Source organism: Lissotriton vulgaris, chromosome 7 (assembly GCF_964263255.1).
Source record: "Lissotriton vulgaris chromosome 7, aLisVul1.2, whole genome shotgun sequence".
Lineage (NCBI taxonomy): Eukaryota > Metazoa > Chordata > Amphibia > Caudata > Salamandridae > Lissotriton > Lissotriton vulgaris.
Window position 1 is genome coordinate 1,243,638,607 of NC_141695.1, and position 23,886 is coordinate 1,243,662,492.

At 45.1% G+C, this 23,886-nt stretch overlaps 1 protein-coding gene across 7 annotated transcripts; it reads right to left on the reverse strand.

Moving 5' to 3' along the window:
• Positions 1-226: 226 nt before the first annotated feature.
• KIAA1191 (KIAA1191 ortholog) lies at positions 227-22,999 on the reverse strand. Of its 7 annotated transcripts, none has more exons than XM_086931745.1 (10): positions 22,755-22,999; positions 22,232-22,341; positions 21,965-22,055; positions 21,659-21,735; positions 20,570-20,760; positions 19,769-19,889; positions 9,367-9,491; positions 4,403-4,509; positions 2,695-2,825; positions 227-1,519 (listed from the first exon to the last, which is right to left on the reverse strand). In XM_086931745.1, exons 4-10 carry the CDS (start codon positions 21,684-21,686, stop codon positions 1,311-1,313), a joined length of 912 nt encoding a protein of 303 aa, XP_086787871.1. In that variant the 5' UTR covers positions 21,687-21,735; positions 21,965-22,055; positions 22,232-22,341; positions 22,755-22,999; the 3' UTR covers positions 227-1,310. The 7 variants fall into 7 exon arrangements, with proteins under 7 accessions (XP_086787871.1, XP_086787876.1, XP_086787873.1 ...); XM_086931750.1 differs by having other exon boundaries at positions 9,367-10,639; positions 22,755-22,941; XM_086931747.1 differs by lacking the exon at positions 22,755-22,999 and adding an exon at positions 22,576-22,740.
• Between the last annotated feature and the right edge of the window lie 887 nt (positions 23,000-23,886).

Sequence of the window (23,886 nt, forward strand, 5' to 3'; positions counted from 1 at the left end):
GCAGGCAGGTGCAGTCACTCACTGCATTCATCATAATAGAAAGTGAACCTGTATGGTTATACGGACCCTGATTTACAGATTAAGTAGACCCAACGTCACTGGCATATCCCATATATCTTTACATGTGCTGGTTCACAGGTCTAGTGGCATTGAGGTAGTTCTCAGTACTGGTAGTTCTCAGTACTGGCAGTTCAGAAGGGGGTTGGATCAATAATAAAATTAAAACTTTTTTAGTTTAACAGTATTGACTGAGTTTATTCTTCAACAAAAAGGCACAAACTAGTGACAAATAAAATCATACAATGAGCTTCTTCAGACAGCTGCTACTTAAATAATCTGAATACAGTGATCAGTGAGCATTGGTCATAGCAGGGGAAGCGTACTCGTTCTCTCAGCAGTCTTCCAAGTGCTCGGTTTTATACATGAATCGGGGTGGGAGACGGGGGAAGTACTACAGCTTTTAACATAAAAGCTTCAGCTGAATAGTCTGTACATGTGATGTGCTCTGTTGAGTCCACTGCCTTGGTGACACTGCACTACGTACTCGCACAAGAACGGAAAAACGTAATTTGATGGTCCCAGTATTGTGCAGTCTCGAAGGAGTGTACCATTTGGTTCTATTACAAGAGTGAGACAGTGAGTTAAAAAAAAAAAAAAACACAATTACAATTAACTTGTGTGCCCGACCTGTCACCTGCAACTAGAATCTCCCCTGGCAGTCACACATCTTTATTTCCAAGTTGTATCCCATCTAATACAATGCAGGAGGAGAAGCAGTCCACACTGGTCAAAATACCCTTACTGGCACCAGCAATGTCCATTTAGAGCTCGGGGTCATCATTCTGCCACCCCCCACAACAAATTGAATAGGATGCGGCTGTCCACATTGTTGGCTTCTTCTACACATTCCACTACAGCTGTACATACAAATCCTGAACTTGAAATATGTTAAAAGAGCACCTCTGGCATTTTTGTAGTAAGTGTACAAAAATATATATAAATTAAATTAAGTTAACTGGCCAGCGATCTCTGTTCTACAGCGTGCTGTCAAGCAGGAGGAGGTACAGAAGGGAAACCATCAAGTCTTGTTGGTCAACTATACTGGCCTACTTACGCCACTTCTAAAACTGAACCACCATATCTTAGAAGTGTTTACATGTGAAATATGAGGGTAGTAAAGTCTGGTTAGCAGAGTAACAACCCATTGCTAGGCACTTTCGCAGGACAGGCAGTCCAGATGTAAGGAGCAATACTCTGGGCACACCTTTCACTTAAGTGATCAAGCCTCGAGCTGCAGAGGAATCTAGGGACTAGAATCCAGTCGGTGTCAGGATATTCATATCACGAGGCTTAAGGTTGTGAGTGCGAGAAATCAGAGTACTGCCCTCAACCTTTGGAAAATCCATCTTGGGTGGTTTGAGTGTGCGTGGGTCATCTGCAATCCGGGTGGTCTGGGCACGCATCAACTCCATAGGACTGGGCTTCTGAGCACCTTTGTAGGACTGCACAGTGAACCCTCCTGTGGGCGAGAGGAAGGGTTGCAGATCAACAGATCACACAAGCGAATGACAATGATACATTAGTACGAAAAGGCATGCACCAGGTCGGGAAAATGCAATCCACACCTTACAGCAGGAAGTATCTTACATTAGGGACAGTATTGCAAAAGCAAAAAACTATCACATTGAAGGGAATAGTTCAAAAGAGTTCATCGGGGGAAACCTAATCGGTTTAAGTCACTAAGTTATACAAAATAAGTTAATTTCACGTTTCATTGACAGTGCTTGTCCAAAAACGGACAACTAAAGTTTAGGCAGTAAATTGGTAAGTGAAATTAAGATGTATACGCAAATAATGCAAAAACGATGGTATACAATTCAACCAGACGTATTACCGACCTACATTTTTTTAAATTATTTAAATAAGCTCGAACATACATTTTGTCATATTCCAGGCTCTATTCTTTTTTCTCCTTATCTGCAGGCATCTTTATTAATACACAATAGACCCCATAGTTACATTGACAAAGGGTAATTCAGTGGTTTTCTTTTTAAATAAGATTCCTTAAGCACATAATAGATTACCTATCCCCACTAGACATTGAAACATAGCTTAGCCTTCAATGATTTACGAGCTCCTGCCTGCTTTGGGGTTTAGACTCAGAAGAACAAACAGATGTGATGAGAGCAAAGTACTAGAGCCACAGCTGTTGTTGGGTAAAGGTGCAGTTTAATAGGTATCACAAGGGGTGATTAATGCGGAGAGTACCCCCATGAAATAGGCAACCCTCGTTTCTTTTTCTGAGGATATACAAGCAACACACAGCACCGAGCATTTGCTTGCAGCCCTCCAAATATATTCTAGACTCAGAAACCCAGCCTACATCAAAGAGCAGTCAGGGAGACAGCTACTACTCCACCACAAACTGCCCGACAGAAAGTGCTCTGTAACTGAGAATGGAGTAATAAACGCTAGGTGCCCTGGGAAACTAGTTGCAGTTCCAACAATACACGGTGTCGGATGCCAGAGCCAAGCCTTTCGTAATTTCACACCTATTCTGAGTGATACTTCAAATGCATATACCATCAACAGCAAACAGGACCCACCAATAAGACTGGCATGTGAGGTCTATGCCATATGTCCATGGAAAGCATTTGCCCCTTTTCAGCGAACCACCACTTCTGCAAACATTACCTGGGTCTGTAGTAGATTTCTGGACAGCTCGTGGTCCAAATAGGCTCCATTTGTCGGAGGGACCTGTAGAGTCAACCGAACTAAGCTCTGTACTAGGAAGGGAGGGCATGGATCCTTGGCTAAACCAGCCCCTGTATGAAAAGGAAATTAGCAAAGGTTAAAGTGTGCTATTCAAGCACAAGCAGTTGAGAGAAGTGCTACTATAATGAAGGACACCCACGAGAAATTAAGGACCGCATAGAAAATCCAGATACATAGACCTCTTTAAAAGTGACCCACACAGTGATGTATCAATATATTGAATCAAATTCTTAGAACAGAATAACTGAAAAAAACAGGACAATTTACCCTAAAACTATCACGAGTGCCAGTGTTATATTACACAACACTCATAAGATCATGAAAGCTTCCTGAAAGATTTTTTGGCCAAAGCCATTAAGATATCGAAATAAATTAGTTGTTCCCTTGAAAACGGTTTGTGTAATAGAGTCGAAGTGAACACAAGCTATATATTCCCCTCACCCAACATTAAGGATCTAATGGTACCCAGAAGAGACATTCAGAAGAGTAAAGGGTAGCAAACTTCGACATAAACACGAGCATAAGAGTTCAATTTGAGCAAAAGAGAGCCTGAAATATATATAGATGTTTAAGTGTATGATCTTAGTCTGTGTTAAAATTGAAATAAAGTTAGATGAAACTAAATGTTTGATAAACAAAACGATTCAGAATTTCATGTCTTGATTGAAAGGTCATATACCAGGCCTCTTGTCACAACCTTAATTAGCGCTGGAGTCTAAACAATATTAGAAGTGTAATCTACAACACATCTCAATGTAGAGTAGATCACATCTTTAAAATATGCTCCTGGACACGAGCCGCCTTTGCTGGCGTACAGGTTGGTTAACTGGAATGCATACAGTGGGTTTACTGGAAAGTCCCCAACACATAAGAAACATAGGAATAACTCTGCATGCTTGCTATGTTAATACAAGCAATAGCTTTGCACATGGAGGTTTGGCCACAGAAAGCCAAATTGTATGGCTGGCAGCTTTGGACTGATAAGTAAACCATATAAATAAAACACTAAAGAAAGCATTAAAGGAGTCAGCCTCAATTTAGTTGTATTTTTACAGATGCAAATGTTTGATATTTACAACCCTACTCTATAAAGCTGTGAAGTGGCACCTAAACGGTCTGTTCGTGTCTCAAGTTATAGAGACGCTTTCTAGGTAATTGATATTTCGCCAACAGGTAGAATTCCAAGCTAAATAAGACACGATATAATGGACACTTATCAAACGTGATTTTCATTGACTGCGGTTTTTAATATGTACATCGAGTAAACACGATTTTAAATGTGAAACAATTAAGCAAGACAGGGGTAAAAATTACAATTTCTAATAAAATTGGATTGGTACACAGTATCATTTAAGAAAACAGGTGAGTGCAACAAGTTTCCTGCATTCAAATACATGGCAATACATGGTTTGTGGGTTGCAATGCACTAGGGTAGCCTACCTGTGGAGCCACAACGATTATTAAACTACTAAAAGAATGAATGAGGAAACAAAAAATAACCAAGCAAACATGACAAGTGCCTTGACATTTTAGGAAATCTGGTGTGTACATTTATCAGTATGCAGGCAGTGCATGAGTATGAAGTGTCTGCGTGCTCAAGACGAGAAACCCATGTGCTAGGAGGTACCTGCGTGCTTGCTTGGGTGACGACTGGGGAGTGCTGCTTGGTGTGGACTGGGCAGAAGAGCTCTGCTTCTCCTCTTTGGTGTTGTCTCCAGTCTGCATCTTCAAAGTCTGTTCGAATGATAAAAACAGACCAAGGACTCATTGTGTGAACGTGTTCAGTTCAAAAAAAACAAAATTTTAAAAAAGTGACACTTCACTAATTCTTGCCCAACTTAAAAAACGTCAAAGGAGTTGACAAATACTTTAAAATAAAAAAAGGTTTTATGAAAAAGATGCAACACAGATAGTGATACAATCAGGTATGCTTAAGACAAAGGCTTTCATCACGTCAGAAGCCTGCAAGGCTGCTAAACATCAATACTGCAATATTTCTGTCCACCATCACGGTGGTTTTATCACAGGATACCTAGATCTGTGTCTGCCTGGTAACAAAGGACTAAACAATCTTGCAACTGCTTGTCTGGGTAAGAATGAAAACCAATGTAATGTATGCCCGTGCTCAACACCAAATATTCCATTCACACACAAAAAACAAATACCGGTGTCAACATTTACACGTTTGCAGGCCAAGAAAGCCTACAACTTTTAAATACCAAAGTGACAAAAAAGGGATGGCTAAGCCCAATCACGCATACACACTAAAATAAGGGGAAATAATACTTTGAATGGATGCAAGATGATGAGGTTTTACACTGACAATACTAAATTGAAATAGATTGTTAAACTTCAAAAAATAGAATTTGCAGACCAGGAGACTTCTGGTGCCACGTCAGTTCATAATACATGCTCCTTTCTAGGTTAAAGCCTACCAGATAGCACAGCGGACTGTTCGCTAAAGACTTCTTGGGGGACATTCTGAAAGTGAACATAAGAATGCATTCCGCCCATTGCTTACCATTGGCTTTGTAACTCACAATAGCTTGCTGGCTTTATTTGTTTTAGGCTGTCCAACATGTCTTGTCCCTCCGGTGGATCACAGCCTGTTTACTTACTACATTCTGCCACAAGTGCTCACTTTTAATAAACAGGGCTTACATTTTTTTTTCTTATCTTGTCACATTTGCTGTGCATTTAAACACAGAAGACAGCCTGACATTTGACCTCTGAGGGAGGCTGGGGTGACAGGATTTATGTGCCAATCATGCTGGGTACTGGGGTGAGCTGGAGAACGGCTGTACTAAGTAATTTTTTTCTAGCACATAACAAAACGTAACTCCTGAAATATTTGTGCAGTTCATTTACAGAATAGATCACTTGGCAAACCACAAACGAAGCACTTTATTTGTAATTCTGACGTGGCTGGAAACAATATTTTAATACGATCAAATCAATACAATAGGTCATGCCATTCCCTTACACTGTTTTTGTGCTGTATAGTTTGATCAGTAAAACTGGATGTCTGTACAAATGTAATTGTTTTTTCAACTAAAAATGTGTTGTCTGTAACGGCAGTGCGAAACCGTGAATACTCTATGGCACGCCACTCCATGTCACTAACTTTTAGCCATGTGTAGTGACAGAGCTATTTTTATGGATAAGTGGCTCGAGTATGACCATTGCCCACTACCATCTCAGTATATTTTAGCCTAATATAGTGATATTTAGGCCCGTTTGTGACCTCATCCTGCTTAACCCCTTCCATGCTCATGACGAGCTCAGCTCGTCATGAGGCACAGTGGAGCTGTGCTGAGGACGAGCTGAGCTCGTCATGAACAATGGAGTTCAACATAAATCAGCACAGGAGGGGAAAATGCACAGCAGCGATGTGGTTAATGGCAGGGCTTGCCTATTGGCTTTGGCATGATCTTATGCCTTCTTGCATACAAATTTTGTCTCTTTGCAGGAGTAGAGACCTATGCTTGAGCAACTCGATTTTCTAAACTGCAGCCATCCTCTGAGCCTCTTTAGGTGAGAGGTTATGTTTTAATTCCTAGTTGTTATTCGCTCTTACTAAACTCGAAAGGACCGGTTCTTATCAGAGGAATGTGCTCACTCGATGCCGGAGTCATAGCAAAACGCTTGGCCAGCTGCTGGTTATGCTCTCTTGGTACGAGGTGGTACAGGAATCCAGTGAGAACGGTAGGCGGAGTTTTCTAGAAACTTCGAGGCAGAGCTGCATTCTATATTAGAGAAAGGGAGTCCGAGAAAGGGCGAGATGTTGGTCTGGTGGTTTGGCAGTCTGGTGATACATCACGGTGCAGACGTGACTGTGGAACAGAGGGTTCTGACACAACCAGAGAGAAAAAGAGAGACGGACCTTTCTTCAGATGCAAAGATGCCTAAGATTATGGTGAGGTGTTCCATGTATTTCTAACTTTATCTAATTATGCCTTTTATTTTCAGGTTTTATGTATATGTATGTGTTGGTGATTGCTATAAATGTTTACTGTGATATTTAGTTATTTCTTCGTCCTTGTCATCTTATTATCATGTAATAAAGAAACCCCAGAGCATATAATTTGTTTGTATTCCTTGTGTGCGAAGGTCGGGACCCTTTTTTACCAAGTACTTACAGAGGGATGGGCGATTCCCCTCTAATGGGTAATTGTTGATACGGGAGGGAAATCGGCTCCCAGCAGGGATGTCTAAATTCGAATTATTCTATCCAATACATTGCTAGGAGGAGCATGCGCTGTGTACCCTCTCGGATGGGGAGGTGTTGTGACTTGTTATTTGCGAGCTCCTCTGCAATGGTCTTATATGTTGTTAGTGTTTATTCCTTTCTTGGGTAAGTATTGTGAAATGTGGTGTCTTTCTGGATCCTGAGAAAGGATGTTGTAAGTAATGGCCTGGTGACTGACAGAATATACAGAAAAGCAGGTCATTACACCATGCTGAGCAGCAGCCACACTAACAGACAACATAGCTAAAACGCATTGGCATAGCCAACACCACTTGCATAGAAGAGACCTATTGGCTTTGCCAGTGCCAGTTAGTTTAAGGGTCAGCTAGTAAGCCAAGACTAGTTCAGCCATTACGTTAAGCAAGGTTAGCTTCAGGGGTGTTTAATCCCTATAGCCTGATGCCCAGGACATATTGTTTGGGGTTAAGGACAAGATGTTTTCAGGTTAATTTTGTCCTTTGGACAAGTAGGCCCAATCCCTTGCAGCACAAACCCTTTGGCTGCCAGCTTACACTACCACACTATGGATCAGGGAAGGGCATGGTCTGCAGTTAAAAAATAGTTGTGCCCATACATTAACGATGTTCGAGCTTGTATTTATGGTTCATCAACACAAAGCCTTTATTATTAGGGTGAACGCTCGAAGGAAATGTTCTTAGTTCAGACTGCACTACCGACAGTGGCTCCAGTATAAAAATGTGTACACGTTTGCAAAATGTAACAATAAGGGTACGTATAATTTTGCCAGGATGCTCTCTGATTAGATGCAAATATATGCAAAAACTTGAAATCAAGATTGAGAATTCTTTGCTTTCAAATTAAATAGTCCCCAAAAAATGCAACTAGGAAAAAAACGTTTTGCTAAACTACTGTGACATTTTAGGTACCATTTCTTTGAAGCATCATTTAGCAAAATGTGTTGACGAATGCTAGTATTTCACAAAAATAATAAATAAAAAATCTGTGTAACCAGTTGCAACAGTCGTATAGGGAACATGAAAATAAGCAAGCCAATAGGTATGACTTTGGTGGTCAGCCTGGTTATGTCAATGTGTGCCTTATTTTTACGTGGGTTTTGTTAAACTATTGTTGTGGGAGCCACAGGCCCTCATTATAACAAACATCGACAAAAGCAAAAATATTTTTGGTCTCAAAAAACAAACGTGGCCACAGTAGTACCGGTCAGTGAACAAAATTACTTTGCATGCCAATATGCTCCTTGTGAAAGAGCACAATGCGGATACTCGCAATCAAGCCTGCCGGTAAATAGAGGGACAGAAATGTTTTTTTTTTTTTTAAAAGCCAGACCTAAATAGGGGCCCAATTTCGGAAGAAAGTCACTAAAGTGCACCCATTGTATAGGTCTTTGCAGTAGTGCAGATTGACACCTTTTATCAATTCACAAGAATTTAGAGAAGTAGGTAAGGAAATTGTACTCCTAGAAAATATTTGTGAACTGCATTTTAGCACTGGCAAATTTCCTTGTGCGAACATCTGTTGCACGGTAAAAAGTTCACTCTCCCATCGACTACTTTTTTCCCCAACCCTAGTTTACCTCTGCCCTGGTCAGGAGTAAAGTTCAAACCTTTCTCTATATGGGAAAATATTGGAGACAAGCTGGTGAAAACCAATCCAACATGCAAGTTAATAGGTTTGCACAGATTCAAAACTGCATTTCAACCATGGGGGAACTACTGCTTACCGCCCCAGTATGTAGATCTATGGAAAGGTGGAAAACAAGGGAATTGCTAGTATTCAAACTCTACTATGGTATGCGCTCTGACATGATCAGATAGGCTATTATCAGAGGTCTTATATAATGAGACTGCCTCCATACTTTGTCACTGCACTACATGGCACCAAAGGGACGAGTGGATTTTGTTACAGGACTAGTAGTTTTATGAAGCAATCTGTCCCATGGACAAGTAGATATTTTATTAAATTCCACACCCCCCAGCTTCAAGAAACCATCAACTGCCACAGCAAGGCAGCAGAACAGGGTCAGTCTTAAAGAAGAGCGCTCATGATGCACAAACTACACACCAAAAAAAAGAAGAGGGAACCACACACAATAAGTACCCACTTTCAGAAACATTCAGACACAAATATCCGAATCTAGAGAGTTTTGATCCTGCAAACAGCAATGAGGCAGCTCAGAGGCAAAAGGAAATTAATTGTACTGCTGCCCAAAAAAGGCCACTGTAGCACTTTGCGATTACCTACAAGTCAAAGTGCATCGTTCTATACACCAGCCCACACCACACAATCTCACACCATTGGTGTATGTTGTACGTAGTAACCCACAAACGTCAGAAATGTACAACTACAGCCGGGTGCCTTACATGCAGAGCCTCTGCCACACGATGATATTTGGTCTCCTCCGCAGTCAGGCCCTTGTGCGGGGTGTATCCAGCGTCCCTCAGACCTGCCTGCTGCTCAAAACGCTGAATGCTGTCCTGGGTATGTTCTGGAAAGGAGAATACATTCGTACAAGCCAAAACAATACAGTAAGAACATATGGGTGAGGGGTGGGGACCGCCTAGAAGCCAGAACTTACCTAAGGTGCGTAGCAGAGCGGGCAGGCTGCGCAAAGTACTATCTAAAATAGCACCCCAAGTAAAACAAACCATGCTAGTATGAGGGACTGGGTTTGCGGACCGCTCCTAATCCAATTAGTAATGATTAAATGAGGAACAACTGTAATTAAATGTAGCACACGGCCGCAAAGGTATGAAAGCGTGGACCACCATTCAATGCGCCAGAAATCACCAAATAATTTTTTTTTTTAAAACTGGAAAAATGACCAACTCCAACCGGATAATCATTGAATGAAATATGAACTACAGTGCATGATGAAGAGTTTTTTTTCAAATCCACTTCCCGCCATTTACCCCCTTCCAGATTTAGGTCAACTAAACAAAGCCTAGCTGTCCTAAACATCTAGCATTGGTGACTCTTTAGACTCAGTTTCACAAAGTTGGGTGCACTGCAGGTACAGGAGATTCAAATAAAAAAATGAGACAGGTTGCACTGAAATATCTATATATTCAATACTTACACCAAGCTAAACAAGCGCCCTGCCCCGCCTTCATTTAATCAGACAAGAGCTGCGCTGTACACATGAAGACCAAGCAAAAACAATGCAGCGGAATGGATACAGCAACAATTATTTCTATAACCGATGGAAACCTGAATTAGTCCATCAATGAGAAATTATTCTCTAACCAACCAATTGTCTTAGTTCAAAAACACATGCACTAGGTTGTAGATCCGATGTATGCTACATCACATGTACAATAAACATTTACTTACAAGAACATAAATATATATATATACGTATACACATCTGAAAACAGAATCCTTGGAGCCCCAATATTGGTAGTGCTGCGAAACAAACTTACAAGAACAAAAAATACAATTCGCAGTTCACGTTAATCAAGATCACCCTTGTGTCAACACCTCTTAGGGTATATATTATTACACCCTATTACACTATTAACTGGTGTTGCAATGTTTCTTTTACACATAAGTTCAAATGGTATAGGACTTCTTTTTATATCTGGTTGACGTGTTTCAGCCCATTTAATTTCATCAGGACTGTGGGCCAAAGGAAACCTGGAACAAAAGTAAAAACACCTTCTCATATATACTTAAATAAAAGTATAGATATATATATATATATATATATATATACATACACACACACTTGTATTTAATATATCTACACACGAGGAGGAGCTTCGCGGGCAACCAAGATGGCCGCGTAAGCTCGGAGCTCCGCGGACCTTCCGATCCTCCGCAACTATCCTGCCCGTAATCCTGATCCACGAGGGTGGATACTCGTTGCTGGTGGCTACCTGAGGCGAGCACCGTTTTCAGAACTCAAATCGGTGTCTCCTACGCGGAGCTACGTCGAGTGGGACTCCGTGCCAGCTCGGTGCCATTGTCTCTGCGGACTCCGCTACTACGTCTTGCTGAACTGCGGTGTGCCAGCCTGCTTTCGTCACCGGTGAAGTGTGCTGGATAGCGGTGCTAGTTGGACGACGAAGCGCACCTGGAACTGTCTCCCGTTGACGTCCCGGACACCATTCCGGGTTTCTGGGCTTGGACTTGCTTGGCATAGCCCTTTGTTCTTTGAGACCTAACATGGCGGGCAAGGGGGACCTCGACAAGCCGTCTAATAGAGGGGGGCGCAGTAAACCGCAACAACAACAGCAGAATCGGATTGAGCGCTACACTCAGCTGAAAACACCGCCTGCTACAGGTCCCTCTGCCAAGGGCATCCCACACTCGGGCTCGCCGGACGGCTCTGAGCCCACCTTGAACGACATTTTGGGAGCCATCACTAGTTTTCGGGCAGACATGCAGCAACAGCATGAAGTCCTCACACACAAGGTGGATGGCATGGCCGTTGATTTGTCCCTCATTAGAGCCGACCTGGGCAAGACTAATGACAGGGTCAAGAATCTGGACATTAAAACGGCCAGTCTCACAGAAGACGTTTCGGATATGCAAACGGAGGTCCGGAACCTGCAGAGGACGGCGGAACACTTCGCGAAGCGGCTGGATGATTTCGAAAGCCGGGCCAGGCGGCAGAACGTCCGCATTGTCGGCGTACCGGAGGGTTCGGAGGAGGCGGCGACGGACCTCCTCGTTGAGGATTTGATCAGAACACATCTTGCCCCGCCTGGCCTCAGTAACTTTTTCTCGGTGGAGCGTGCCCACCGGGTGCCGGGTGGCCCGCCGAAGACTGGCGTGGCGCCTAGACCCATCGTGGCCCGGCTGCTCAACTTTCGCGACAGGGATGCCATCCTGCAGGCCTCCAGGCGCCATGGCCCTCTTAAATTTCAGAACGCTGATGTTCATTTCTACCCGGATTTCACCAGGACAGTGCAGCGACAGCGCCAAAGCTATTCTGGGGTGAAGTGCCGGCTACGGGACCTGGGCCTTAAGTATTCTATGATGTTCCCTGCTAAGCTCCGGATCGAATACGAGGGCCGTGCCCTGTTCTTCGACTTCGCCGAGAACGTCAGTGACTGGCTGGACACTCTACCACCGCGCCGAGAAGCACAGGAGGACCACGAGGGTGGCGCGGCTGGCGGCCCGGACCCATGAGACTTGGTTCTGTAATGGGTGACTAAATGACTCTCTTGCTTGCCTCTGGGGCTATCCAATGTCGCTCTTAGTTGCCGTATTATCTTTCCTGTCAGTACATGGAGGGTGGCGGGAGGTGTTCGTGGAGAGTCCTAACTCCCCTGGGTGTCTTTTTGTAGAGTAGTTATGGGGCGACAGGCACACTGCTGGTTGGGGGGGCTTTTTAGTCACATGCAGGGGTGCAGGGTGGGGGGTGCAATTTCGCGGGGTTTGTTCCTTGTTTGTTCTATTTCTTTTTCTTCTTTAAGGCAATGGACTGTGTGTTTTGTTGAACAATGTATGATCGGGTCGAACGGAGTCGGGTGGGGCGGGTTGCTTGGGGATGGGGGGTAGGAAACTAAAAGTGCTTAGCTGGAATGTCAATAGATTAAGTGACAGGGTCAAGAGAGGGGTGGTGCTTCAGCTGATAAAAAGGAACATGCCTGATGTAGTTTTACTGCAGGAAACGCACTTGGTGGGCAACTCTTGCAGGGCCCTGAATCGCAAGGGTTATAAAATGGTCGCCCACTCTGGGTTCTCTTCGGGCTCCCGGGGGGCGGGCGTCCTTGTACGTGCGTCCCTTCCGCTTGAGATAGACGTCACCCTGCTAGATGATAGGGGGCGTTACGCAGCTGTGGCAGGGAGGTGGGAGGGGCGGTCCCTGGCCCTGTTGTCGGTTTATGTTCCCCCTGGTCTCCAGTCTAGCACCTTCCGGGACCTTGGTGGCGCCATTTTGTCTCTGCCCTCGGGCCTGCTGATCCTGGGGGGTGGGACTTCAATTCAGTCTGCTCTGGTACCCTGGATCGTCAGCCACCGAGAGACCTCCCGGGTTCCCAAACGTGGCTGCCGACCTTCCTTGACTCTATGGGTCTGGTGGACTGTTGGCGACTTTTACACCCGGCGCTTCGCCAGTTTTCGTTCCTCTCCGGTGCCCATGGAAGTCTGTCCCGCTTGGACTATGTCCTCACCCTTGCGGCGCAATCGCCTGCCATTTCTGAGGCGCGTTTTTTGGCAAGGGGCATTTCCGACCACTCGCCGTTGTGGATCTCCTTTGACTTCGGTGTCCTTTTGTCCAGCCGCCCGGCAGCCGTAAATCCCTGGTATTTCCGCAACCACAACATGCGAGCGCTGCTGGCCAAGGCCATCGCCTTATACTTTACAGAAAATACTGGCTCAGTGGGCTCTGCGGTCACCCTTTGGGGGGCCTTTAAAACGGTGTTGCGGGGTGAGGCCTTGGCTCTCATCGCGGCGGCCAAAAGAACTCGTGATGCTGATCTCCTGCAAGTTGAGGAGGAGGTCTTGGACCTCGAGTCCCGTCTGGGGCCCGAGCCCGAACCCGCCCTCCTGCATGAACTCTCTCTGAAGCAATCGGAGTATCACGATCTTGCCACGAATGCGGCCCTGCTCTTAGCGAAGGAGCAGCAGGGCCGCATTTATGACGTCGGTGATAAGGCTGGTAAGTTGCTGGCCTGGCTGGACAGGCGGGAGATGGCGAGCCGAGTGGTTCCGGAGATCCTGTGCGAGGACGGAGTGGTGGTTACTGATCCGAGCGCCATCGCCGAGTCCTTTGCTGACTATTTCCGGGGGGTCTACACCTCCGGGTCAGACCGCTCCGAGGCCGACTCGGCTGAATTCCTCTCGGCGATAGATCTTCCTTGCCTCTCCGAGGAGGACAGGGTGGACATTGACCGGGACATCACTGCGGACGAGATCGCCTTGGCGATCCGCGCTTTGCGTACGGGTAAAGCAACCGGACCCAATGGTATACCGGTTGAACTATATAAGATCCGGCCGGACGTGATCTCTCCTCACTTGAAAGACATGTTCCTCCGTGCCCGGGAGGATGGCGTCTTCCCCCTGGACCAGCGACTGGCCACTATTGTGGTTATTCACAAGGATGGCAAGCCGCGAGATGTTTGTAGGTCCTACCGCCCTATTTCTCTCCTCAACGCCGAACCCAAGATCCTGGCCAAACTGTTGGCTAACCGATTGGTCGGGGTTATTAGCGACCTGGTGCACCCGGATCAGTCCGGTTTTATACCCCGCCGCAATACTGCCCTTAACCTGAGACGCTTGCATGGCGTTATGGCCAGAGTTCACGCCCTCACTGAACCGGCGGTGCTGGCCTCCCTTGATGCCACAATGGCTTTTGATTCCTTGGAATGGAATTATTTGTGGGCAGTCTTGACGAAACTTGGTTTTGGGCCGGGCTTCCTGGGCTGGGTGCAACTTCTTTATTCTAGCCCCCTGGCTGCTGTTACGGTGAATGGTCGTATGTCTGCTCCCTTCGCACTTCAGCGAGGCACCAGACAGGGCTGTCCCCTGTCTCCGCTCCTGTTTGCGCTGGCTCTGGAGCCCCTCGCGGCGATGTTGCGCTCGCACCCTGACTTGCATGGGATCTCCTGGTCCCCGGGCTTTGAGGACAGGGTCTCCCTGTACGCGGATGACATCCTGTTGTATCTCACCTCCCCTTGCAAGTCGCTTATCGTGGCGTGCGACGTGCTCAGGCTGTTTGGGCGTTACTCCGGCCTGATTATTAACTGGGCCAAATCCTCCCTTTACATCCTCAAGGGCGACACGCCGCGCCTTCCCAGGGGCTGTAATATCCAACTGGCGGGACAGGGCTTTAAGTACTTGGGGATTTACATTTCGCATAACCCTAAGGCAAGGTATGACCACAACTTGCTCCCCCCGCTCCACCGTTTGCGGCGGGACGTGGAGAGTTGGCGTAAGCTCCCTCTCTCGTTGCTGGGCCGGGCGGCGTTGTTTAAAATGATGTCCCTGCCCAGGTTCCTGTATGCCTTGCAGAATACTCAGGACCTTGTCCCGGCCCGCTACTTCAGGGAGGTCGAGAGTCTGCAGCGTGCCCTTCTTTGGGACGGACGACCCCGTGTCGCTGTTCGGAAGCTCACCATGCCATGGTATGATGGGGGCATTGCGCTACCGGACGTGCGGAGATATTACTGGGCCTCTCAACTTACCGCCATCAATCATGGTTTTTACGGTCCCGTGGACAACCCCGGTTATGCCATGGACCGCTGGCTTTTGCACGGCGGCAATTACTATCGCGCCCTATATTCTAGATCCTTTGAACGTAACCTCACTGGCCCGACCAAGGCGGCGGTCCATACGTGGCGGATGGTCACTAAGATACAGGGCTGGCAGGGCAGACTGACGAGATTTACCCCTCTCTTTGATTCTGACATTTTGGGCAAGCTTTGGCACACCAAGGGCTTCGAGAAGTGGGATCTCATAGGCATCTCGAGGGTTGAGGACATGCTCTCCAGGGGGGTGGTCAAGACTTTCCCGCAGCTGCAGGCGGAGTATAAATTGAGTGCTACGGAGTTTTTCCGCTACGCCCAGCTGCAGCACGCAATAACTGCTGCCAGGCCGGAGGAGGGTGACATCCCCGAAAGTTCCCCCTTGGAGGACAGGGTGTTGGACGGGCATATGCCTGATAGCGCCATCTCTCTGTCCTACAAGAAACTAATCAACGTCCAGGTGGACCTCCTCCAGCGCTTGCGAGAACAGTGGGTGGCCGATGGGCTGGAACTGGACGATGAGGACTGGCAGAGTGCTGTGTCCTCCCCTAAGGAGGTAGCCATTTCCTCGCGTCTGAGATTGGTCCAGTTTAAAATCCTTCACCGAGTGTATGTCACCGGCCCCAGGCTGGTGCACATGGGCTTCTCGCCGGATGGCCTCTGCCGCCGTGGCTGCGGAGCCCTTGCCACCTTTCTTCATATACTGTGGGAGTGCCCAGTTATTGCCCCTTATTGGGAGAGGGTTCATAGAGTGATGCGGGAGGTGACTGGAGTGGAGTTGGCGGCGGAGGCGCGTAGGTGCCTCTTGAATGTTTGGGAGCCCAATGACTATGATACGGCGCAGACCCGGTGAGCCACACTGGGCAATATGGTCGCTAAACGGGACATAGCGCAGAGGTGGGGTTCTAATGTGGCCCCCCTGGTGGTACAATGGAAGGCCAACATGGACTGGTGTATGTTGCGCGAAAAGACTGTATACTGCCAGGGGGCGGCCTCAGACGTGGAACAAGGTATGGGGTGCCTGGAATGCCTATAGAGGGGACTTGTGTTTACCACCTGCACCGTTGCCACAAGATGAACGCTTGTCACCATAGACGTTGACGACAGCTATGTTACTCTTGTACTGATTCTCCTGCTCTTCCTCCCCCCCCCCGCTTTTGCTACATTCTGTCTCAGTTCTTTCTACTACTTCTCCAGCTCCTTCCGCCTCCTACCGACTAGTGGTCTTCTTCATTTCCATTGCCTTTTTCGCGCCCTTGGGCGCTTGTTTAAGTTTTGTTTAAAAAACAATAAAACAACCTGCATTGTCCTGAAATGAATCGCTAGGCACTATGACCGTTCTATACTATGCTGCCTTGCCTCCGGGATGTTGGGCTGAATAGCTGTGTGCTTTTTACAATAAAGGTTTTAAAAAATTTAAAAAAAAAAAATATATATATATATCTACACACACATATGCACTGCTGGCCAGTAGTATATTATTTTGTAGGATTTCGTTTTGATAGCATTTCTTATCTGCGACAGGCCTGTGAAACGCTCCGATTCACAGTGCACTGCTGATGCACTTAAGAGTGTGCGTTCAGTAGTGTGTGAACTCAAGTTTCTCTACTTTATTTTTCCTTGCAATATTATGTAGCGCAAACTCGACAACATGGCATGAGCACAATTTACATTACAGAAGAACACATTCATTTGTTGTAGGCATGGGGAGACAAAGCGATTTGCCTGGAATCACAGGATGTTGAGCTGATGCAGAGATTCGATCGTAGCTCCCCAGCTCTAAAGTTCGCAATTCTAGAACTTGTGGCGGGAGGTGTGTCTAAAAGTGTATGTCTGTGCTGGCCATCAATGAGGGAGTCAAAGTCAATGGAAATTTCCCTGGTCTTACTTTTGGAAATTAGTTTTGTACCCTAAATGACATTTAGCTATGACACAAGCATATTATTAAAAAACTAGATAAAAGAAAAAACAGACAGGTAAACCCCTTATTTTCAATGGAACAACAGATGTTGGTCCCAGATAATCAGATCCAATAGCCTTTGTTATTCGTGTGAGCCTTCCAATGTCCAAGATTGGCGTATTTATGGAAACCTCTCGGCAGAATCCAAGTAAAGCCGAGAGGTTTCCACAAATACGCCAATCTTGGACATTGGAAGGCTCACACGAATAACATAAAGGCTATTGGATCTGATTATCTGGGACCAACATCTGTTGTTCGATTGAAAATAAGGGGTTTACTTGTCTGTTTTTTCTTTTATCTAGTCATATGTAATTATTTTGTGATATATGTTCTTCATGCACACTAATAGCTTTTCTGTATTGCTGAATGTTTTATTAATTTCTATTGTATATTAAGAAAGGTTTATATTAATTGTCTTTCAGGAAAACTGTTTTCTCTGAAATTTTAATTGTCTTTGGGTTCCTTATGTTAAGGAATATACCCTGTCAAGTGAGGAAAAAGATTTTCTTAAATAAAGAAAGCGTGTAAACGTTACATTTTAGTTTGTGGCAAAAAAAAATATTTTTAATAATATGCTTGTGTCATAGTTAAATGTCATTTAAGGTACAAAACTAATTTCCAAAAGTAAGTCCAGGGAAATTTCCATTGACTTTGATTGTCTGTAGTACCCTGTTCCCTGGAACAAGTGGGGTCTTCTCTCTTTAGTTAACATCAATGAGAGAGACCTGTGCATTTTTCAAATGGGTGGTGAAAAAAAATATGGGTATGTTGCTGGAGATGTGGGCCGCCATGCCACCAATGTACTTACCGGGGGAGGGTAAACACCCATTATTCCACAACTTTCTTTCCTCATACCATCACTCCGCATACTTTCATTACGAAAGTACCATGACTCCGCAATGCCATTATAACGCATGGCATTACATTTTATATGCTTTTACCACGCATACATTTACAACGAAATTCGTTGTAAATGCATGAATGGTAAAAGCATGTTTTTTTTGTTTGGATAAGGTAGGTATGGGTATAGGGGTATATGTTTTGGGGTACTGAGGTATATGTTTTGGGGTGTTTGGGTATTTTAAGGGTTGAGATATAGTTTTGGGTTACGGGGTACATGGGTAGTTTTAGGGTTTAGGGATAGGTATGGGTTTTGGTTTACAAGGGTATTTTTAGGGTTCAGGGCTAGGTTTGGGTTTTGGGGTACAGGGGTATTTTAGGGTTTAGGGATATGTTTGGATTTTGGGGTACAGGGTATATTTATAGGGTTAAGATGGGTTAGTGTTTAAGGGTGTTGGGGTATTTTAAGGAGTAAGGGTGGGTTATGATTATGGGGTGCAGGGGTATTTAAAGGGAGCAGGGTGAGATTAGCACATGATATGAGACATGGCATGAAGGGCGGAACGTACCACACGCCCCCAGCGTTTGTCACGCCCCCAGCACAACGCAGACACGCCCACAAGGGTCTACTTTGCTGGCACGGTTCTTTTACCTTTTAAATGTTTATGGTGGGCGTCTGCATAGCCTTTGTCCTTCTGCTGCAACTGCCCTTTCCAACGCTGTATTGGGTGTTGTAATTGGTGCTGTGGTACCTGAGATTACCCGCCTCAAAGGTTTGGGCTCTCTCTTTATTATATTAGTATGGGTATATAGTAAATATCTCAATACTTGTATATAAGTATATATGAGAAGGTGTTTTATCTGTGTTTTCGGTTTCCTTTGGCCCAGAGTCCTGATGAGGCCCAAATTAAATGGGCTGAAACGTGTCGACCAGATATAAAAAGAAGCCCTATACCATGTGTAAATGAAAAATGCCAACACCAGTTAATAGTGTAATAGGGTGTAATGATATATACCCTAAGAGGTGTTGACAAGGGCGATCTTGATTAATGTGAACTGCGAATTGTATTTTTTGTTCTTGTAAGCTTGTTTCGCAGCACTACCAATATTAGGGCTCCAAGGACTCGGCTTTCTGTTTCCAGATATATAAGTGTCGTGTTTGTATGTATATTTTTATGTTCTTGTAAGTAAATGTTTATTGTACATGTGATGAAGAAAGACGATATATATATATATATATATATATATATATGATGTATAACGATATACAGCGGATCTACAACCTAGTGTAGTATGTTTTTGAACTAAGACAATTGGTTGGTTAGAGAAGAATTTTTCAATGATGGACTAATTCAGGTTTCCATCAGTTATAGAAATAATTGATGCTGTATCCATTCCGCTACATTGTTTTTATTTGGTCTTTCTTGCCCAGATGCAGGCGGATCAGGGCAAACGCCCGATTTTGGTAAAAATTGTACACATGAAGGACATCTTCGCAAATAGAGAGATGGCGATAGCAGCACATCTACCTACACTTCGCTCATGTCTGCTACAAAGCTGCCCACCCACCTAACACTAGAAGAAGGTAGATCTAATGACCAACTAAAATGCAACCATGGCATCTGTATGGGGTCCGGAACTTTAGTCATATATAGTCCGAGAACAAAAGCAGTTTAAAGACAATGTGGCTCTCGAGCACAACAGCGGGAAAAGTAATCATTGCACAAAGAACCCTTCAAACTCTCCAAAAAATGTAAGTGACGAGCTTACTTGTCATGAGGGAGTTCATGATAACGGAGGTGGCCTTGGCCTTCACCACAGGAACCTTGCTGGCATACTCCGTAGAAGACTGGGTTATAGAAGCTGGGACACCAGAGTCTCCTTCGTCAACCTGGAGGAGGTGCAATTTAAAGTACAGAGAAGAAGAAACCATTAACTTGGTAACAAATCAAGCTTTGACCCTAAAAAGGCAGCTCTGGAGATTTATGATTGCGATTACATCCTCAGTGCGAACAGAAGGTAGAAATTTGGGAGCTAATTGGTAGTCTATTTTAGCAAATCAGTCTGGGTGGGGGCAGCAAAGGGCGGGAAGAAAAAAGACGACTGAAGCAATTCAATTAGCCTCTTCTACATACATCTACAAAAGAAAATAGACTGGATGCTTGAGCACGAGATAAAGACTTGACAGGTTTTCAAATTAACTATATGCATTGATCATATATTCAAAACTCCAAGTGGAGCAATGAAACGTAGGGCATGACTGAACGTCCCACAAGCACAGGTTACGATTAATTCCGGTTCACACAGCTTGCATCACATCTCCTAGGAAAACGATAACCGCTGTGTTGTTATCCTGGCCGCTGGCGGGTGTCCGCGGATGCTTAAGAGAAAACAAAATACTTGATGGCAACTCCCCACACCCACGTTGCTTCCTGCACCCCACAAAAGGTCTCGCACATAAGATAGTCAATTATCGTAAAAGTTTAACTTATTCGTAGGTCATGTGGAGTTTTTGGAAAGTCCGGCCGTCAGAATGATACGGCCCCCTTTCCAAAAGGCTTAAGTGCATACCTTAGAGAGCATCTTGTACTTGCGCTCCGGAATAACAGGCAGCCTCCAGATGTTATTAGCGCACATGTCTGAAGGAGGAGGGGTCATCGGAGCAGTGTCATCCAGGGCATCATCGTAACTGAATGCCCGGCGCTGCATTCCCAGAGGCAGGGACATCTTGCCTAGGAGGCCCCTTGTGCCGTGTTCAATGGCTGAGAACAGAGAGCCCCATGGTCACTAAAGCATACAAACATGGAGCTCCAAGGTCAAGCAGAAGATGGGCAAAATGCACAAACAAGGTGGGAGGATAGGGCCACAGACATAGGAATGCGGAACAAGTGAAGGTTCAAAGCAGTGAATACCAAGGAGGATAAAAAACAAGTGAATACCACCACAAGCAGATAAACTAAAAGGTAGCAAACCTATTAGTACAGAGGATAAAGGAAGCGTTGATAACCTTCAGTGGTAAGAGGGGGAAAGGTCAGGTAAGTATTTGCAAAATGAATAATATGCACACAAAAACACGACCGCGAAGATCTCACGTATATATTAGTTAAAGAAACGAATTAATGGCAGTATAGATTAAGACCACACGCCTTGCGTTTAAGTAAAACATGACAAGACAACGGCACAGTCACCGTGCTCCTATGACGTAGTCCTCTAAATCAAAACATACTCTCCAGTCAGTGCAAGGACCGCAACCCATTATGGCAAAGACAAGGGAGCAGAGCATAACCTGGTCATTTTCAAAGCCAAAAATACCCCAACATTTGGTTCTTTTTGAAGCTCATAGGCACTTTGAAAACATACTTTAAAGATCAAGGTCATGAAAACATCTTACGCCAGGTTGTTAGCACATAACTCAAACGACCGTGATTAGTGGGGTAACAATCTGAGCGCATGCCAGGCTTGCAATTAGATAAACGTCGACTGGCCATCAATTGAAGGTTGTTTTACTAGTTGAAGGAGATGCTCTCTTTAAAACGGGTTTTCTTTCTTTGAAGGCTACAACTGGAAGGCGGGGCCGCAGGTGACTAGAGGCACAGGGACCACATCAAGTCGGAGAGGGAAGAGTGGAATGAAACCTAGATAGGGGATAAAATAATTTACCAGGAATATCAGGCTGTGGTGATGCCATGTTAGCGAAAAGATCCAGACCCTCTCCGGAATACCAGAATACGAGTTACCTGCCACCCGGAAGAAAAGGTATTTTTTTGTTTTTTTAATCAGTAGAAACAGAGTTAAGCTAAAGCACACAGGAACATGTAAAAACAACCCAACCGCACGCAAACCATTCAAGCAACGACGAGCAGATTTGACCAGCCTGCCAAGCGAGCTGCCAGTAACGAAATGTACTGCGGTTAACAATTAAGGACACGCACAACTAAAACCAAAAATGCATGCCAGTTCACTTACCAGCGATTCGGAGAGAACGATGTGACCGCTGTGTTAAAATCCAAGCTCCAGCGAGATGTTGGAAGGGAGCATGGCGTCTGCGTAGATGGATCTAGAAAAGCATTCAATCATAAAAGGTCACAACAAGGGAATTAATAAAGATATTAACATTAAGCTAAGGGGCCTCGCTTCAAGTGCAGATTTAACATTTTCATCCCCGATATAGTCTGTATCTCGACACACCAAAATAACATTTAAAAACAACGCAAACGGCATCAGTACACTTACAAAACTGCTAAAGACGGTAGTGCGTTGGTGTTAATATCCTGGAGCCAGTGACCGATCAAAAAGGAACATGGTGGCTGCAACGATTTCACTAGCAGGTTCTTCTTAAAGCTCTAGGGAAAACAAACAAAGATACAACATTCAATTAAGTAACGGCTAGCCTGTCGCTGTCACAATTAAACTGCCCACCCTACCTGCTTTACACAAAGTACCTCTCAAACCCTTTCCACTGCCACAAGCCACACATTTAAAAGCCCAGGTGAGGCAGAGTAAAATGGCCCGCTTTCGCATCCAATTTAGGGCCATTTCGTATTTATTTATGCGAATTTACATAACACGGACTTTACCAGGCACCAGGGCGCTTTACATGAGACGATGCGTAATGGCGACTCGCACCTTCTCCGGCGCTGCCGATCCCCACCCCCTTGCGTGTAAAGGCCAAGCTCGATCTCAGACGACGCATCACGCAAACTACAAAAGCATCTAGAACCTTTCTCGGCCGTAGAGTAAATGACGCCGCCCTCACCTGCTCCTCCTATTCTAACACCCGCTCCTCGGTTTCCAGGAACCCCGGAAACGATCGCTGCTGATCCAAGCCCCGGGCACGTAGGGGATGCCCATGATCCGATAAACAGATACAATTGTGACTAAAATGGCGGAGAGGGACGTATAAGAGTGTACAAACGTCCACTCCGCGTCACCCAAATCTTTTCACAAAACTACAGCGTCAGCCTATATAAACCAGCACTCTGTACCGCGAGACATCCAACCAGTGACGACATTTATGGGCGGGGATTTGTCGCAAGTGGCGGCCATTTCTTGGTCAGGTCCTATTTCTGAGTTGTTCAGGTAGCCGGTATTTCTCTTGTTCGCTCTGAACCACGCCTGCTTTGCCTGACTAGCTGGTAGAGGGGGACCTTTTTTTGTTCCATATTTATATAGTGCTAACTCGACCCGAAGGGATTGGAGAGCTTTATATGAGCACAGTATTTACATTACACATTCAGGCACGGGGAGATGAAGTGATTTGTCAAGAATCACAAGATGTGGACGCGATTGCGGGTCTCGAACCTTGGTTTCTAGCACCAAAGTCAGCAGTCTAGCCGAAGGACCACATCGTCTCCCCAGGGGGTTCTTTCTTGATAATTGCTAGTGCAGAGGAATCACCTCTGGCCAGACTGGGCTGTATACATACTGCAGCCGCTGTGCACACGAGAATGGGCTAGGAGTGTTTTCGGGAGGAAACCCACTATCTCCACCAGTGAATTTCTGTGGGTGTGATTTTATTTTTTATTTAATGCGATTTTATATAGCGTGAACATTACCCAAAGGTGTCAGAGCGCTTTACATAAGAACCAGTTGCGATACATAAGGATTTAGGATTACATGCGTTACATAAAAGATACAAACAGGAAAAAAAATTGCAAATGTACAAGTTATAAAGTCACACAAGGAAGAGATACAAAAAACAAGCATTTACAATGCAATGGTCTCGGCATTGTTAAAGTTAGAGCTATTGGCATTGCTCATGACATTTTTTATTTATGTTTTTGTTTTTAAAACATATAAATCAATGGCATTGTCATTTACAATGCCAATAGCTTAATCTCTCGCAAATGCGAGACCTATTGCATTTGCACCCACACACAGAGCCACAC